General features: G+C 43.0%; 1 protein-coding gene and 2 long non-coding RNA genes across 3 annotated transcripts in view; 1 reads left to right on the plus strand and 2 right to left on the minus strand.

Moving 5' to 3' along the window:
• slc2a13a (solute carrier family 2 member 13a) overlaps positions 1 to 14,251 on the plus strand; it is a 70,702-nt gene extending 56,451 nt beyond the window's left edge. Inside the window, exons 5-10 of the mRNA XM_020452213.2 lie at positions 4,051 to 4,214; positions 4,491 to 4,611; positions 10,332 to 10,457; positions 10,724 to 10,842; positions 11,109 to 11,261; positions 11,719 to 14,251. Coding sequence (XP_020307802.1) covers positions 4,051 to 4,214; positions 4,491 to 4,611; positions 10,332 to 10,457; positions 10,724 to 10,842; positions 11,109 to 11,261; positions 11,719 to 11,945 — 910 coding nt within the window. The 3' untranslated portion in view covers positions 11,946 to 14,251. The remainder of the gene's footprint in view (positions 1 to 4,050; positions 4,215 to 4,490; positions 4,612 to 10,331; positions 10,458 to 10,723; positions 10,843 to 11,108; positions 11,262 to 11,718) is intronic.
• LOC116354996 (uncharacterized) lies at positions 13,139 to 16,894 on the minus strand. Its single transcript, XR_004204204.1, has 3 exons — positions 16,148 to 16,894; positions 14,997 to 15,820; positions 13,139 to 14,678 (listed from the first exon to the last, which is right to left on the minus strand). It is a non-coding gene; the product is annotated as an uncharacterized LOC116354996 (long non-coding RNA).
• Positions 16,895 to 18,580: 1,686 nt separating this feature from the next.
• Positions 18,581 to 19,091, minus strand: LOC116354997 (uncharacterized). The gene is made up of 3 exons (XR_004204205.1): positions 18,979 to 19,091; positions 18,755 to 18,887; positions 18,581 to 18,634 (listed from the first exon to the last, which is right to left on the minus strand). It is a non-coding gene; the product is annotated as an uncharacterized LOC116354997 (long non-coding RNA).
• Positions 19,092 to 19,727: the final 636 nt, after the last annotated feature.

The following is a 19,727-nucleotide window of genomic DNA, read 5'->3' on the forward strand; positions in this document are numbered from 1 at the left end:
AGATATGCTCATAAGTCCCTTGATATTATTTTATATTATATGATTTATACTAAGAAGAATATAACTGAACGTGGCTGAATAAAATAGAAAGGATATTTTTCCCATTCCACAGCGAGAGTCCGCATATGAAGTGGCTATGTTGAGCGTAAAAGTGATCATTTGAAACAGGTCCTATATGCTAGATTTAGAGTTATTTGGCAACTTTTGGTGTGAATGATACAAACCTTAGAATGTCTTAGAAATCAACACATATATGGGCTCTGCATGATGCGACTTCGGGCTGTTGAGGATTTGAGAAAGTCGTGGAAAAAGCTTGTGCTCTGTTCCTTGCCGTAGGCCGCACATACCGTTCTCTCATCAAGTGATCATATTTTCACCCATCAGACTATTCACAATATAATATTGTCTTTAATAATATGTCAAATTTGTTTTTCAATTTAGAATTACCCATTATCAAATGGGCAGGAATCGGGGCAAGAGAAAAAATTAATTGAATCCGTATGCTCTCGAATAGTGAATAAGGGCCGGTTTGTTTCACTCATAGGCTACTCAGGTTATTTTTCCACACGACAGGTGATATTCCTCCCAAACTCTGCATGCCATGGGCTCTCCAACCTTATTCCTGCACCTACCCAGTGCTTCATTTGGGAAAGCGAAATCTGTTCGGGAACATCGATAGAAACATGTTTTCACAATGAAACGTGCTATTTCATTAAACTGTTGACAGCCCCTCTCTGCACACTGGAGAAAGGAATGAAGGAGAGTGGGGAGGAGATGGAGAAGCATGGTGGTGAGATATTCTGTAGTTAAAGGTCATGTGTCAGCCTATTAATTATCAAAACATACAAAAATGCCCAATTACTAAGCTATTCAAAATAAAATACAAATTCACTATAATTGTAGGCCTACTCTGAATTTGTTTAATTAGGCTAGACCAATTATGTACCAAAGATATCTTAAATCAGTATTTTAAAAATGTTTTTCTGCCATGTCTACTATGCGGTAGGCTATGTATTGTATAAAGGCACAATCATTATTTTCATTCAGCTTTTCTTTTGGGCTTGGACTCATATATAGGCCTATGCCTATGCATAAGCTATAATATGCATATGGGTGTTTTGAATTAACCTGTTGTTGAACTTCTTTCTTCAAATTGATCATCACAGTGAGGTGAGTTTTAAAAGCACATACTGTTTTGATGATGTGTTTGATGTGATTTTTAGATTGCATTCGCATTTATGTCAGAGTGTTTAGAGGGACAACAGAGCCCTGAGTATGAGACCATTAGGACATGATAGAGGGACAGTAGAGTCCTGAGTCCTAGGCCATTAGGACCTGATTATCATTAGCGAGTTGGGTACTACTAACATATTAATTGAACCTTTATTTAACTAGGCAAGTCAGTTAAGAACAAATTCTTATTTACAATGACGGCCTACACCGGCCAAACCCGGACGGCGCTGGGCCAATTGTGCGCCGCCTTATGGGACTCCCAATCACGACCGGTTGTGGTACAGCCTGTCCAGAGTGCATAAGAAGAGATTACCCTGATTCAACAGTCACGTAGAATTTTACTGTGGTCATGAATACCGTCCTAGTGCCTCTTAGTTGTGTTGGATTAATCGTTTTGGCTACAGAACTTCAGACTTCTCGTCCGCTCCGGTCGTCATACATATCATTTTAATAGGGTTTTTATATACGACAGCTTTATTGCGTGTCTGAGACCTTCCAGACATGACAAATGTACTGCCAGCTGTGTCCAGTTCAGAGTAGTTACCCTGGTCTAAAATGTATTACATTTCATAACAAATTGAACACAGACATTTCAATTAGCACAGGCTCTTATCTACAATCTACAGCATTATTGCCATTTGCCCATCTCATCACCTGTAGAATGTTTTTGCGGGCAGTGTAATTTATATAATTGGACTGTGAGCTCCCCGAGAGTCCAAGAATGAGCCTGCATCATCATCGTTAACAGGGACTGGGGAAGGTTCATTCTTCCCTCTGCAAGTGGCCTGGCAGGGGGTCTCACCCACAGAAATAAATCGGTTTTATTCCATATTTCTGGAGTGTAGTCAGAACCTAAAGATACACACACTTTGGCTGTTTGAAACTCTGATTTTTAACTAGCACCATGTGGTTACCACCCAATCGTCTGTATTATGGCAGTATTTGGATGCTGTGCTGGAAGTGCTTCCAAGTACACTTATGTAGTGTTTACAGCGCTCTGTGTAGCTGGTTACATCATGTTTGTTGTGGATGTGGTGATGCTATGTTCTGTCAGAGCACAGGGTATCTGTCTGGGCTGGTTAAATGTGAGCTGTGCTTCCTTTCCGGCTGGCCTTGCTGCTTCTTAATCAATCTGATTCAAACCTGAGATGGAGCTTAGAGAGCCTCTACTGCGGAGAGATTTTACACCCGCTGCTACTACAAACCCCTTATCAGTCATACTGTGTTTCCGTGAGTGTGTGTGTGTGTGTGGGCAGATGCATACTGAGATTGAAAGCCTCAGCGAGGCGAGACAGAAATCAGGCGGCTTTGTTGCCTTCCATCCGCCCAACACGTTGTTACATCGCCACATCCGGCTATTGCCAGTGCTATGGGCTCAGTTTTTTTCAAAGGCTTTGCTTGATTAGTATATTTATTGACCATGTATGTGGTCCTCATGACCCCTTACACCTGTACTTTAACTCTGAAGTGTTGAACTTCGACTCAAGTTGAGAAACATGTTGGCTGACTTGACTAAAGGAAAGATTTATGCAAATAGGCAGTCGGTAGGAGTGTTTTGTTTTGAAAAAGAGTCGACGGGTGCAGATGCTTTTCAAGAGATTGAAAAACAAAATGCTAATTCACGGCTCCCTGCAGAGAATGAGTGAAAAAGTGAGGGAGCGAGAGAGAGAACGCGAAGGACGGTCTTTTATTTTTTAAACTTTTGAATGAATGAATCTCTCGTCTTTTTTGGGTGAGAATCGTTGCGTTGCATTCCGAGTGCCTGTATTTTCTCGTTTAGCCTGGAGAGTAAGTGTTTTTCTACAGAGGCTGGGGTGCTGCCTTGTGAAGCTGGGAGAGAGTTGATCAGAGAGGGGTCTAGTTTCCCTTAACCACTGATATACGGTCCAATATTTTTTCAGCCACTGTAGGGGAATCAAGATCTGTGGCAACTTCTACCTTGAGCAGCTCTCAGGACTAGGATCTTCCTCCACCGTCTATATCACCTGGTCCCCTAGAAATGAAGCATGTCAAGGAGAGAGTGTTTAGAGGCCCTGTCTGTCGAGCTTGATGAGGTGTAATTTTCCTAAGTGAAGCAGAGTTCAGCAGCATCCAGGCAGAAAGGTGGCACTTTAATTAGACAGTGACACCAGAGTGTTTGTGTTGCAAATGGCACCCTATTCCCTACATAGTGCACTACCTTTGTCCAGAGCCCTATGGGTCCTGGTCAAAAGTAGTGCACTATTTAGCGATTCGGGTGCCATTTGGGACACGGCAGATACAAGAGTGGATGGGGTGGATGGATTGGGACTTGGCTCATTGTGTCTATCTCAGGTTGATTGCTTTACCAGTGGTTGATTGGTGGCCACTCAACTCAAGAACATAATGGAGTGTACCTCTTCTCTACGGAGAGAATCATTAGCACATGGTGATCTGTCTCTTTCAATCTGTTTCCTACTTATATCTCGCTCTCCCAAGCTTTCTTGGCATGAGAGGGACAATCCAATGCAATACAACAGACAATCGTAATGACCTTTGGGTTTCCTGTCCTGTCCTCAATAGTCTGTAGATGGCCATTCCAGAAGGACATTACTTCCTGGCTGTTCTTTCCAGCATAGCCAGATAGTGGCCACCACCCTATTGTCTTTGTGCATCAACATGGCGTCCAGCTAGTGTCTTTATATGGTAGCCATGTGGTGATTGATGATGACCATATCCTGTCCTCTGTGTGCAGGTACTGCAGCACCACCATAGAGATACATTGTATCTCTGTGCCAAATTCGCTCTCTTTCTCTATGGTTCTGTTGACTGATGAAACACCCTCTCCTCTATGTACAGGTACTACGGCGCCACCATCCTGCAGATGTCGGGAGTGCGGGATGACAAGCTGGCCATCTGGTTGGCCGGGGTCACAGCCTTCACCAACTTTCTGTTCACCCTCCTGGGGGTGTGGCTAGTGGAGAGGGTTGGCCGCAGGAAACTCACACTGGGGAGCATCATCGGTAAGGGTCAGAGGGTCAGGGTAAAGATAATTGTATGGATTCTGATGATTCAGAGTCACATTTAGTGTGTGTGAATTGATGACATACTGGATCCCAGTATGCGTTTCCCAGTTAGTTCCACAGACAGATTTGAATGGAATTACATGGACTACGTGAAATTACAGTATTACATGAAATTGTAATACATGTAACTAAACAGACAGTAGTAGTAGTAGTAACCCATATTCTGTGCAAAGCAGTACACTGTTTGGTTAGACTGTATGTGTTTTCTCCTAGGAACATGTCTGAGTCTGTCTCTGCTGGCCATTGGGTTTCTGCTGTCTGCCCAACACACCCCTCCTGTCACCCTCCACCCCACTGACCCCTCAATGGTCAACTCCACCTGCAACAGACACCTGTGAGTACTCCCTACTCTACTACTGTATTATACTGTACTCTATCTGCACTGTAGTCTACTGTGCAACACAATACTGTGTATTCCGTAATATTCTGAATATAATTACTTTTCATGTTATGGGGGGCCTCCCGAGTGGCGCAGGGGTCTAAGGCACTGTATCGCAGTGCTTGAGGTGTCACTACAGACCTGAGGTTGATCCCAGCCTGTAACACAACCGGCGGTGACCGGGAGTCCCATAGGGTGGCGCACAATTGGCCCAGCGTCATCCGGGTTAAGGGAGGGTTTGGCCGGGGGGGGGGGCTTTACTTGGTTCATCACGCTCTAGCGACTCCTTGTGGCAGGCCGGGCACCTGCAGCCTGACTTCGGTTGTCAGTTGAACGGTGTTTCCTCACAATGGGGCGGCTGGCTTCCGGGTTAAGCGGGTGGGTGTTAAGGAGGACGCATGACTCAACCTTCGCCTCTCCCGAGCCCGTTGGGGAGTTGCAGTCAGGAGACAAGATCGTTATTGGATATGATGAAATTGGGGAGAAAAAGGGGGGTTAAAAATATATATATATATTCTGAAGGTAACATTGACATATGTACATCACTTTAATGTTACATGCAGGAGTAAAAAAAAAAGTCTCAATATGAACCTGAGCCACCATGAATTAAAACATCGTCACTAATGAGGGTATTCTTTATTGGGAGCCTCTCCAACAAAATTCAGGTAGAATCAGGAATTCCCCAGGGCAGCTGTTTAGGCCCCTTTCTTTAAAAAAATCTTTACTAATGACATGCCACTGGCTTTGAGTAAAGCCAGTGTGTCTATGTATGCGGATAACTCAACACTATACACAACAGCTACCACAGCGACTGAAATGACAGCGACACTGAATGGCTGGCAAGGAATATGTTAGTCCTAAATATTTCAAAAACTTAAAGCATTGTATTTGGGACAAATCATTCACTAAACCCTAAACCTCAACTAAATCTAAATTAAGCGAGTTGTGGACATAACACATTGATACAACAGTAGCTAGCTAGGATGGGGAGAAGTCTGTCTATATTAAAGCACTGCTCTGCATTCTTAACAGCATTATCGACAATGCAGGTCCTACAGGCCCTAGTTTTGTCGTGCCTGGACTACTGTTCAGTCAGTGGTTGTCTCAGTATGGCTGGCCCTTGGATGTACACAGAGAGCTAACATTAATAATATACATGCCAATCTCACCTGGCTCAAAGTGGAGGAGAGATTGACTTCATCACTACTTGTATTTGTTAGAGGTATTAACATGCTGAATGCACCAATGCATACCACACAAGACATGCCACCAGAGGTCTTGTTACTGTCCCCAATTCCAGAACAGACTATGGGAGGCGCACAGTATTACATGGAACTCTATTCCACATCAAGTAACTCATGCAAGCAGTAAAATTAGACAAGAAAACAGGTTAAAAATACACCTTATGGAACAACGGGGACTGTGAAGCAACACAAACATAGACATATGCATACAAACACATGATAACATACGCACTATACACACACATTATAGATATGTGGTAGTAGGGTAGGGGCCTGAGGGCACACACTTAATATGTTGTGGAATCTCTTATAAATGTATTGTAATGTTTTTAAAATGTATAACTGGACTCCTGGAAGAGGCAGCAGCTAATGGGGATCCATAATAAATACAAATACAAATTTTACACGACCAATATGGTGTGTGGGTTTGTTTCTTAATACATTTTCCTGTTCTTCCATCGAGGACTAAATTAATGTTATTATGCGATCTAATTGTACATGCTGTACATGTTTCTGAACACTTACCTAGCAGATTATTCTAATCTCTCTGCTCTGAGCATTTTTTTTATTCTATCAGGGGTTCATTTAAACTTTAACAACAGATTCCATTAGCGGCAGTGCAACAGGGGTTGGGTCTCTGTTCTTGGAAAGGATGGAGAGAGAGAGTGAACGAGAGAGAGAAAGAGACCCTGTCTGCCTTCTGAAAGTCCGTGCCACTCTCTGTCCTAATTTACACACCGGCATGTAGACTGAGTGTACAAAACAGGAACACCTGCTCTTTCCATGACATAGACTGACCAGGTGAATCCTGAATGTTACACTTCAATCAGTGTTGATGAAGGGGAGGACACAAGTTAAATAATCATTTTTTAGCCTTGAGTCAACTGTGACATGGACTGTGTGTGTGCCATTCAGAAGGTGAATGGGCAAGGCAAAATATTTACAGTGTCTTCAGAAAGTATTCAGACCCTTTGACTTTTTCCACATTTTGTTACGTTACGTCCTCATTCTAAATTGTTTAAATTGTTTTTTCCCTCGTCAATCTACACACAATACCTCACACTGATAAGCAAAAACAGGGGTTTTCAAATGTTTTACTTATTTATTAAAAAAATATCACATTTACATACGTATTGAGACCCTTTACTCAGTACTTTGTTGAAGCACCTTTGGCAGAGATTACAGCATTGAGTCTTCTTGGGTATGATGCTACAAGCTTGGCACACCTGATGCTACAAGCTTGGCACACCACACCACTTCCGTGGCCTGCTCTTTATGTGCTCTTAAATGCTAGTAAAACGAAATGCATCCTCTTCAACCGATCGATGCCCACACCCACCCAATAGGCTTCCTATTTCGCAACAAAGCCTCCTTCACTCCTGCTGCCAAACATACCCTTGTAAAACTGACCATCCTACCGATCCTTGACTTCGGCGATGTCATTTAGAAAATAGCCTCCAACACTCTACTCAGCAAATTGGATGCAGTCTATCACAGTGCAATCCGTTTTATCACCAAAGCCCCATATACTACCCACCATTGCGACCTGTACGCTCTCGTTGGCTGGCCCTCGCTTCATACTCGTCGCCAAACCCACTGGCTCCATGTCATCTACAAGACCCTGCTAGGTAAAGTCCCCCCTTATCTCAGCTCGCTGGTCACCATAGCATCTCCCACCTGTAGCACACGCTCCAGCAGGTATATCTCTCTAGTCACCGCCAAAACCAATTCTTTCTTTGGCCGCCTCTCCTTCCAGTTCTCTGCTGCCAATGACTGGAACGAACTACAAAAATCTCTGAAACTGGAAACACTTATCTCCCTCACTAGCTTTAAGCACCAACTGTCAGAGCAGCTCACAGATTACTGCACCTGTACATAGCCCACCTATAATTTAGCCCAAACAACTACCTCTTTCCCAACTGTATTTAATTTTAATTTATTTATTTATTTTGCTCCTTTGCACCCCATTATTTTTTATTTCTACTTTGCACATTCTTCCATTGCAAAACTACCATTCCAGTATTTTACTTGCTATATTGTATTTACTTTGCCATCATGGCCTTTTTTGCCTTTACCTCCCTTCTCACCTCATTTGCTCACATTGTATATAGACTTGTTTATACTGCATTATTGACTGTATGTTTGTTTTTACTCCATGTGTAACTCTGTGTCGTTTTATCTGTCGAACTGCTTTGCTTTATCTTGGCCAGGTCGCAATTGTAAATGAGAACTTGTTCTCAACTTGCCTACCTGGTTAAATAAAGGTAAAATAAAAAAATAAAAAAATTGCTAAATTGTAATTACTTCGCCACTATGGCTTATTTATTGCCTTATCTCCTTACTTCATTTGCACAAACTGTTTACAGATTTTTGTATTGTGTTATTGACTGTACGTTTGTTTATCCCATGTGTAATTCTGTGTTGTTGTTTTTGTCGCACTACTTTGCTTTATCTTGGCCAGGTAGCAGTTGTAAATGAGAACTTGCTATCAACTGGCCTACCTGGTTAGATAAAGGTGAAATCTCTGCAGATCCTCTCAAGCTCTGTCAGGTTGGATGGGGACCGTTGCTGACAGCTGTTTTCAGGTATCTCCAGAGATGTTCGATTGGGTTCAAGTCCGGGCTCTGGCTGGGCCAATCAAGGACATTCAGAGACTTGTCCCCAAAGCCGCTCCTGCGTTGTCTTGGCTGTGTGCTTAGGGTCGTTGTCCTGTTGGAAGGTATACCTTCACCCCGGTATGAGGTCCTGAGCACTCTGGAGCAGGTTTTCATCAAGGATCTCTCTGTACTTTGCTCCGTTCATCTTTCCCTCGATCTTGACTAGTCTACCAGTCCCTGCCGCTGAAAAACATCCCCATAGCATGGTGCTGCCACCATGCCTCACCGTAGGGATGGTGCCAGGTTTCCTCCAGACGTGACATTTGGCATTCAGGCTAAAGAGTTCAATATCGGTTTCATCAGACCAGAGAATCTTGTTTAGGTGCCTTTTGGCAAACTCCAAGCGGGCTGTCATCTTCCTTTTACTGAGGAGTGGCTTACGTCTGGCCACTCTTCCATAAAGGCATGATTGGTGTAGTGCTGTGGGAAGGTTCCCCCATCTCCACAGAGGAACTCTGGAGCTCTGTCAGAGTGAACATTGGGTTCTTGGTCACCTCTCTGACCAAGGCCCTTCTCTCTCGAATGCTCAGTTTGGCCAGCTCTAGGAAGAGGTGGTTCCAAACTTCTTTCATTTAAGAATGATGGGAGGCCACTGTGTTCTTGGGAACTATCAATGCTGCAGACATTTCACAGCCACAGATCTGTGCCTAGACAGAATCCTGACTCAGAGCTTGAAAGAAAAATGAATTAATGGCTTGCTTTCTGCTCTGACATGCACTGTCAACTGTGGGATCTTATATAGACTGGTGTACGCCTTTCCAAATCATGTCCAATCAATTGAATGTACCACAGGTGGACTCCAATCAAGTTGTAGAAACATCTCAAGAATGATCAATGCAAACAGGAGGCATCTGAGCTCAATTTTGAGTCTCATAGCAAAGGGCCTGAATACTTATGTAAATAATGTATGTTTTTAAAAATTTTTTATAAATTAGCAAACATTCTAAAAAACTTTAATCACTTTGTTATTATGAGGTGTTGTATGTAGATTGCTGAGATTTTATTCTTTTATTTTTAAATCCATTTTAGAATAAGGCTGTAATGTAACAAAATGTGGAAAGGTAAATGGGTCTGAATACTTTCCCGAAGGCACCATAAGCGCCTTGGAACGGGGTATGGTAGGAGGTGCCAGGCACAGTGTGTCAAGAACTGCAACCCTGCTGGGGTTTTCACATTCAACAGTTTCCCGTGTGTATCAAGAATGATTCACCAACCAAAGGACATCCAGCCAACTTGACACAACAGTGGGAGGCATTGGAGTCAACATGGACCAGCATCCCAGTGGAATGCTTTTAATACCTTGTAAAGTCCATGCCCTGACGAATTGAGGTTGTTCTCAGGGCAAAATGGGGTGAAACTCAATATTAGGAAGGTGTTCCTAATGTTTTGAACACTCTCGTCACTCAACAAACAAGACAGACTCATTTAAGACAGACTCGTTTAAGACAGACTTGTCTTTAAGGCAGGTGGAATGGGGCTGCTGTTCTGTCATTAGAGCTACTCTCTGAGAATGAACACACTCTCTGAAATGGGTTTGCCCTATGCTCGCCGCACTACACACTCGCGCATGCACGCACATGGATGCGCACACATAACACACACATAAATACATGCTCTCACACACACACACATAGATTATTCTCAAGTTATCAGAGTAAAGAGCTAAAGATAGCATCTTCTCCAGTCACAGAGAGGAAAGGTGTTCCGTTATACCTCCTCGAGGATCTTGTCTCTGTATGTGACATCTCTGTCCAATCCTCCTCTGTGATCCCAGGCTGTGTGAGCCGTGTATGCTGGACCCGGCGTGTGGCTTCTGTTACCGTGAGAACAGCACGGCTCTGTTCGCCTCATCCTGTGTACCTGTCAATACAGCCTCCACAGAGAAGGCAGCCTGGGGCAGGTGAGCTTACAGGAGGCACTAAGGGGAGGGAGTGTGTGGTTGTGCATAGGGCAACAGGGGGGCAGGTGAGTCATAGAATGCGTGGGTTTATTTGTTGTGCGTTTGTGAAGGGGATGGAGGGGGTTAGTAGATGGCGTTGAATAAGACTCTTTGAAGAAGGCTTGAGAAGTGGTTCTTCTGTAATTCTGTACTCATAGTACCCCTCCATCCATAACATAGCTACTGTTGCTACAGTACAATAACTGTCTTGTACCATGTTATTCTAGGTGTTCCAACTCGACCCAGCTGAGAGTCCATACGTACTGGGCCTATAACTACTGTCCCACCTCCTACTCCTGGGTGGTCCTACTGGGTCTTGTTCTCTATCTGGCTTTCTTCGCCCCAGGTGAGAGAGACAACACTGATCTTTGTAGAGATTCAATGTATGTTGTATTTCACTTTCACTGTGGGGCAACTACTAACTAAGGAATCGCAGAATTAGGAAATGTGATATCTCATTTCAAGTTTGGCGTTAACCATGCATTGAGGTCATTTGTGTTTGATTTGTGTGCTTACTGTATATAAGTCTCGATTCAGCAATGTTTGCATACTAAGGGGTAGTTGCTGTACTGTAGAGCTATTGTATGCCCTGTGTCATCCCTCTCCTTCCAGGTATGGGTCCGATGCCGTGGACAATCAACTCTGAAATTTACCCCCTGTGGGCCCGGAGCACAGGGAATGCCTGTTCAGCTGGAGTCAACTGGACGTTTAACTTCCTGGTCTCCCTCACCTTCCTCCATGTGGCTCAGAATCTCACCTACTACGGTAACACAGACACATCTTCCTCCACGTGGCCCAGTCCCTCACCTACTACGGTACAGACCAGCTAATCACGGATCAATACCCCCTTACAGGACATCCCCGATCAATCAACCTGAACAGCAGGCCTGCTTTTACTGCAGGATCTGACCTTTGTTGGACATTTGATTAGTCTAGAGAGACTAGAGGTATCTTATGATAGGCTCGATGTGTAATGAATGTAGTTTCATCATGTTTGAGGACTTGCTGTCATTTAATAAGGTGCAGTACATACTGGATAGTGTTTGACAGAATTGTACACTGTTTGCAGACTAGAACGGAACTCTGCTGTCAGTACAGGAAAACCTCTGGGCCCTTCCTGGCCAAGTCACATATGGTAGTCAGGGAAAAACTGTAGGCCCTAATAATGACTGACAGACGATGTGTTGTTGATTGTGTATTTGTTGTGATCGTTATTTCCCAGGAGCGTTTTTCCTTTACTCCAGCCTGGCTCTGCTTGGGTTCTTCTTCATCTACGGCTGTCTTCCTGAGACTAAGGGCCGGAGGCTGGAGGAGATTGAGTCCCTGTTCGACAACCAGCTGTGCTCCTGCGGGGCCACGGACTCTGACGAGGACCGGCAGGTGGAGTACATCAGGGTGAAGGGGAGCAACTACCACCTCTCTGATAACGATGCCTCCGACGTGGAGTAGCCCTCGCCCGTGTGCCAGCCTGTCTGTGCTTTCGTGCCAACTCACTGTCACTCATTGTCATGCCAAATAATGGCTTGACGATGACAGCCATGGAGTTTGCAAGAGCACAAACAGATCTGGGACCAGGCTAAAGTAGCCCAGTCTAGTTTGTAACTTTGGCCCTGGATATTGTCCCTGTTCTCTCATCTCAGAAAGTGTGTATCAAGTGACTCAGAGCAGGAGTGTTGATTTAGGATCAGTTTAGCCTTTTAGATCATAGTGAATGATATTACATGGACAGGATGATACATGTACATACAGCCCCTGATCTGCATCCTCCCCGAGTCCTCGTCTCTGGTTTGCCTCACAGCCACGTAGGTTACATTGCTCCATCTTTTTCACGGACAGGGTAGCTCTTTGTAACACATGAGTTACTTGCACATTTGATTTTGCCTATTTAATGTTGTGGATACATCTATAGTTTGATGAGAATCTCCTTTTTGATTTAAAAACATCACGTGAATAGTATTAAGCATACATTACATTCATATATATATATATATATCCTCAGCATTTAGACATCCATTTTACTGTTCATCTGTCGCATTATTATGAATTTCCATATATGTGAGGCAGACTAACTACGATTAACAAAACTATTGCCATTTTCCTCACATAAAACCATATGATTAGAGATACAACCTCTTCACAACAAAACCTTATTGTAGGAGGCCAAACGTCCACCAAAAGTGTTAAATTCAGAGCGAGGGGTTGTAATATATAGTGTTGATACCAGTATGCCTTTCTATACGAAACACAACTCAGTACAATATTGTCTCAGCTTGTCTGTAGCATCACAAATGGGGTGTCAGACACTAGTAATACACCTGGGCTCTACGTCCCAAACGGCACCCTATTCCCTATATAGTGCACTACTTTTTAACTAGAGCCTTATGGGCCTTGGTCAAAAGTAGTGCACTATAAAGGGAATAGCATGCCATTTGAGACGCAAACTGGTCTCCATCTAATGATGAAGTTCAGACTTGCTTTTGCAGTTTGTTTAATCATGTTGGTTGTAAAGCTACAGTAGCACATGACCTGTCTCTGTTTTCTCATTAGTAAACCTATGAATTATTAGGTTATTTATTCCAATGTATTTTACCCATGATGTCGGTGCCTGTACTGAAGTGAAATGTATGAAGGAGTCGTGATGATAGCCTTTAAAAATTTTATTTCAGAAGTTGCACAAATGTTTTTATTGATGAATGTTGACGAGACTATTCATTGGGTTACTCAGACCATCAGAGAGAATACCCATACATTGAAATGGACAGTTTAGTCAGTTAATGTTACACACATAGTTGCCCTTTGGGAAAACAATGTCAGAAAGAATGTCCTATTTCGTCTCCATTTTACGTTGTGTCTTCCTCCACAGCCTTATGTACAAATCGCAATGCATTACTCTTCACGTGAAAGAGCTGGGGTTCTCGTGTTCTAAAGGGTCGAGGAAGTACTGTACTGTACTTGCTCATGTCATTTTATATATCGTTAAACTGTGTAAGGTGACACATTTTTAGTTGAGTACTTGAGTACAAGATTTGTGTGTAGCAGACTCTCGTTGAAAGTGGTCAACATAACGTCTCTGAGAATATGTCTGTGTATTATTGTCAGTGACAAAACCAGATAGATGGCTACTATTGTGAATTCAAATAGGATTTTCTTTAGACTGAAATTAAATGACAGCATTTCAAGTTATCACTAGGTGTGTTTTGCCAGTTCATTGGAACAACAGTATCAATATTGGATTATTGAGTATTTATTATCCATATTTGAGTATTTGATTAGAAATGTGATTAGAAAAGAGAGGATACTATAAATAGGACTAAACTGGAGGTTCACTGGAAGACAGAATAACGTTTCGCTTTTATTATCACAGATAGTTAGTGTTTTTCTTTATAGAGAAACAACAGTTTATTGCACATCCTCGTCACAGAGGCGACAACACGGTCGTCATGTAACAAACATGTAAATGAGATAGTGTCAAACAGGTTATTTGATGTGTTGTGGTTCTAGAATGCACTTTTGATTTTAAGACGGTCACAACCCCTTGACAACCCATCGTGTGATTATTATATTGCCTTCTTTGCTTTACCTCCTAAATGGGGTCAACCAATGTGTTTATGGTGAACGGGTGCAATTTCTTTCTACGTGAAAACAAATTAAGTGCAGTGTTTCTATTCTATCAAAGTAAATATATTCATGAGAATCTTCAACACTTGAATATGTATCCGGGGGGAAAATAAATAAACGGATTATCTTGCAATGTCTGGCTTTCGTTTTAATGTAGAATCCCAAGGGCATTGTTATAAATGTTTAAATATGCAGAAACAGATCCTGTGGTAAAGGGATGTACTGTAGTTGCTAGTGTTGTTCACAACTCTTAAAGGGATACGTCGGGATTTGACCTCCCCTCCTCTCCTGTCCTCCCCACCTCTCTCCTCTCCTTCCCTTTTCACTAATCTTTTTCCTCTGCTTCAGCATGAGCAGAACGCCTGCTCTTTCCTGAAGTGTCTCAACCTCCTCTGAAAGCCTGTTAACTATGCTCTCAGCAGTGACCTCCTTTTCTCCTCTCTCTCTCTCTCTCTCTCTCTCTCTCATCTGGAAGGTCTCCTCTAAGAGGAACATTCTGAACAGGGTCCTGTACCTCTTATTCTTCTTCCTGTCCTTTATGCTGCAGCTGCTTACCTCTCAAGTCTGGATGGAAGAGAGAAAAACATCATTAGGGAGCAACATCCATTTTCAAAATACCACTGAAAAAAAAAAAAAAAAAAACACCAGCATGAATCTTGGTCCGTATGAAAACTGCAACAAACTGTACGGAAGAATGCCAACATATACAGATCAGAGTAGATATTACTGCAGTATAACGTGTGCTTATTACACCCATTTACTAGCTTTACTTTCAATTGATTGCCTATGATAAATTACACCACATATTTTGTTGTTTGCATTGATTTGTCTATATTCGGCTACACTGATTTGTTAATTACATCAAACATTTGCTATTCATACCTTTTACATCATTGGTGATGAGGGGAGCGTCTAGTACAGAGGTAGTGGGTCTCTGAATGCACTCTATTCTCAGTGTTAGTGTTACGACACTTGTTTAAAGGGATGATTGATGGGTGGTGCCCAGGTCCAGCCTTGAGCTCTCTGGCTGTTGATTTTTTCCAGGGTGTGTGCTCTTCTCCCTCCCTCCTGGATCTGTCTGTCTGTCTGTCTGTCTGTTGTCTCATAGACTCATCTCTGTGACTGGCCTGCCCTCTGGTGGTTGGGGTCGGTATGACATTTTAAGCAGAATAGTTGTGGGATTCAGAGTCCACGAGGTTGTTCTCTTTACACTCAAGTCCAGAAACTGCACTGAGTTGAAACATCCGATGTTGGACATTTCGAGATGATGTTGGTGACAGTCTGTGTCCCCATTCCTCGTGTTTCTTGTGTTGCTTGTGTTCTGGTGGCTGCCATTTTTGTTGGTGGACCACAGAGCTCTGTGATTCAGACAGAGGACGAGGTGGGACGTACCGATCACCTATAACCCTAGCCTGGCTATTACTGTCATCTGTAACTACACAGCCTGACCGTCTCTCTCTGTGCAGTCGGAGCTCTCCAACGCTCTCTGGTCTTTATGACCGCTCTGGCCGTTTCCACAGTTCCCTGTGCATTGAGGCCTAGTGGGTGGGGTGTAAGGTCTGGGTTGAGACGGAGGGTGACCCCGTTGTTGTGTGTTCCAATGTGATGAGGCCTTGGCTGAGGACAGGGATCTCTGCACTACAGGACCTCTCTGAATGTGCCTGTGAGGATCCACCCTGGTGACACTGGTGATAATCCTCCACCTCCTGATATGACATTTAAAGATTAGTATGAACATATGTAGCCCGAGTCCCAGATCTGTTTGTGCTGTCTTGTCAACTCCATTGCTGTCATTGTCACACTAAGAAATATGTTGATATTACCATGTAAAATGCGAAGCGGTTACTATGCAACAACGTGTTCTTAAACAGTAATTACGCAGACTTATAAGAGCAACTAAATGTAAAGTGTTACAAATAATGAATTTACAAGTCAGTCATGGTAGGCCTAAGTGATCTATGGGAAATCAAAGCAGTCCCTTACAGTACATTAGCCGAAGCAGATGTAAACAGTATTATCTGTTGTTTACTTACGTCATCATCCGAGTCGGAACTAAAGCAACCTCTTCTTGGGAGAGTAACTGGGCGATGATTCACAGCATTCCTTAGGACCATGGTGAGTGTTTGCAGGACAAGCTGAAGACACGTCTGCAGGTAAGTCTCCACCGGGGGGAGCGTCCCAAATGACACCCTATTATTCCTCATGTGGCACTATATAGGGAATAGGGTGCCACTTGGGACTCGGCCTATCAGTGTCAGACAGGTGGTGAACAGCAGGTGATTTTCGAATGTAGTGTGGAAACGTACATGAGCTGACATCAGTGCAGTTGGAAACCTGTTGGAATACAGACGTAACAACGAATCAGGCTGGCCTTCACCATATTAACACATTTTCCCCTTACCTTCACCTATTATCATACCCTAATCAGGTCCCGTGGCTCAGTTGGTAGAGCATGGTACTTGCAATGCCAGGATAGTGGGTTCAATTCCCAGGATCACCGTATGTCAAATGTTTGCACGCATGACTCTAAGTCGCTTTGGATAAAAACGTTTGCTAAATGGTACTGCGTTATATCATCATCACTGTTCAGCTCTGAAATTATTCCAATTCTGCCACTAGGTGGCATTAGACACCTGATGTAATGCTGCTGAGTCAAGAAATCAGGTTCAGGGCCTCGGCTCTGCGGTTCATTCACATCTCTGGTAGACGTTGTCGGTACTTCCTCCTCCTCTTAGGCATACCCTTCTTAAAATTAGTTGCTGGGAAGAATTGACATACATACAGTACCAGTCAAAAGCTTGGACACACCTACTCATTCAAGGGTTTTTTCTTTATTTGTACTATTTTATACATTGTAGAATAATAGTGAAGACATCAAAACTATGAAATAACACATATGATGAAGCTGGTTGAGAGAATACCAAGAGTGTGCAACGCTGTCATCAAGGCAAAGGGTGGCTCCTTTGAAGAATCTCAAATATTTGTTTAACACTTTTTTTGGTTACTACATGATTCCATATGTGTTATTTCATAGTTTTGATGTCTTCACTATTATTCTACAGTGTAAAAATAAAGAAAAACCATGGAATGAGTAGGTGTGTCCTAACTTTTGACTGGTCCTGTATGTCAGTAAAGAGAGATTGGCAAACTTTCTCCAAAAACATGTATCATAGTTTTTAGTGAAGGGAAATTATTAATAGCCTACATAATGCACACTGGACAGTGCCTGCGTAGCAAATGGTACCTTATTACCTACAAAGTGCTATACTTCTGACCAGAGCCCTATGCAACCTGTTCAAAAGTAGTGCACTATATAGGGCATGGGGTGCCATTTGGGATGCACAGGTACCTTCACTTCCATAATCCTCATTACTGCAAGGCCCCGAAGAGTGCTTCGTTGTGTTGCTCTTCACTCTCTATTTGGTTGACGGAGAACTCCATTGTCTGATTTTTGAGAGAGAACATCAAGGTGTGGTCTTTGCCCTCAGATTGGTTGATAGAGAACCCCACTATGTGCATGGCATGGTCTCTGGTCTCTGTGCTACTGGGTAGGCCGATGCATACCCCATTAGTCAGTGCACAAGTTATGGAAATATCAACTAATATGTCTATCTTCACAGATGTAATCGATACAGCAATGGAAATCAGGAAGAAAAAAAATATCAGTTCGGGGGGGGGGTTGTCAATCTCAATAATGTATGAACAGAAGACGGATAAAGAAAATGATTTGCTGCATATCAGGTAAAAACTTATCTTTGATATTTCAGTTCAGTACTCACTCAGGCACTGTGCCTCCAAACCATACTTTGGATACTGAGGGGGGTCATGCTCAGCTGCTGTTTGGGTCCACTTGGTACTGTGGACCACGAGGCACACTCTCTCCTCCCTCCTGGTTGAGAGAAAGGTAGAAACTACAAAATCAAATATCTATTAGGTTTCAGTTATACTTTTTCTTTACTTCACAAAACGGTTAATACAGTGGAATGAATGCACACTCATTTGTCTTTGTTTCATGTGTTTGCGGGGTAGAGGTGAGGTTAAATCCATTCCAAATGAAAGAATACTCTTACTATGAAAGTGTTTGAATGAATACCTGTGGTTGCTCTGAGGTGGAGATATCCCAGGGAGGTCTAGGGGAGCAGTGTGGCTGTGGCTGGACCTGTGCTCTCTGCTGGAGGGAGAGCAGGCCTGCCCCTGAGGAGTAGACTGACGAAGGGTGAGCCCCTTCTCCTGGATGTGTTGCTGGTAGTCTGATGTACTGGTGTCTGACATGTTTGATTCCAGCACTGGTGAGAGCTGAGAGCAACGATCAATGAACCAGCCAAATGTCACAAGGTTGAGTCATCATTTCCATAAAGCTGACTGTATCTGTAAGTTCAGAAATATGGTAGAAAAAAAGCACTAGTGATGTGAGGTGATGTATTTGTGTTGTCAGAAAAGACGAATCAGTGTGAGTAAACGTGACTGACCTGTCTACACTTGAATCCATCAGGAATGCAGTGCTTTCTCTTTCTAGCAGCCTGGACACAAATACATCAGTAGTACAGTACCGTTATTGCAAATAATTAGATGAGCTACTGTTTCACTTTTCCTCCTAGAATGATTATATAATTTCTTGATATATAGATATATAGCCATACCTGTACAAAGGCTGGCTCTCCACAAGGGAAAGACGTGATGGGGAGCAAGGGCTCATGGGTAACTTCAGGGGCCCCTCCTTCATTGACTTCGGTCCTCCCTTATCATCAGTGATGCGAGTTATCTTTGGCTGATCTGGAATAAACCAAGTTATTGTTGGGGGTGGGATCCTTTTTCAATGTTATTAGTATGTATCCATAATCTATAGATGTCTGTCTGAACTCACCATTGTTTTATTCTTTGCAGCAATCTGGTTTACTATGAATGAAGTATGAAAAAAGTATTTAGTCAGCCACCAATTGTGCAAGTTCTCCCACTTAAAAAGATGAGAGAGGCCTGTCATTTTCATCATAGGTACACTTCAACTATGACAGACAAAATGAGGAAAAAAATTACGGAAAATCACATTGTAGGATTTTTAATGAATTTATTTGCAAATGATGGTGGAAAATAAGTATTTGGTCAATAACAAATGTTTATCTTAATACTTTGTTAGATACCCTTTGTTGGCAATGACAGAGGTCAAACGTTTTCTGTAAGTCTTCACAAGGTTTTCACACACTGTTGCTGGTATTTTGGCCCATTCCTCCACGCAGATCTCCTCTAGAGCAGTGATGTTTTGGGGCTGTTGTTGGGCAACACAGACTTTCAACTCCCTCCAAAGATTTTCTATGGGGTTGAGATCTGGAGACTGGCTAGGCCACTCCAGGACCTTGAAATGCTTCTTAGGAAGCCACTCCTTCGTTGCCCAGGTGGTGCGTTTGGGATCATTGTCATGCTGAAAGACCCAGCCACGTTTCATCTTCAATGCCCTTGCTGATGGAAGGAGGTTTTCACTCAAAATCTCATGATACATGGCCCCATTCATTCTTTCCTTTACACGGATCAGTCGTCCTGGTCCCTTTGCAGAAAAACAGCCCCAAAGCATGATGTTTCCACCCCCATGCTTCACAGTAGGTATGGTGTTCTTTGGAT

The sequence above is a fragment of the Oncorhynchus kisutch genome, linkage group LG19, assembly GCF_002021735.2.
Source record: "Oncorhynchus kisutch isolate 150728-3 linkage group LG19, Okis_V2, whole genome shotgun sequence".
Taxonomy (NCBI): domain Eukaryota; kingdom Metazoa; phylum Chordata; class Actinopteri; order Salmoniformes; family Salmonidae; genus Oncorhynchus; species Oncorhynchus kisutch.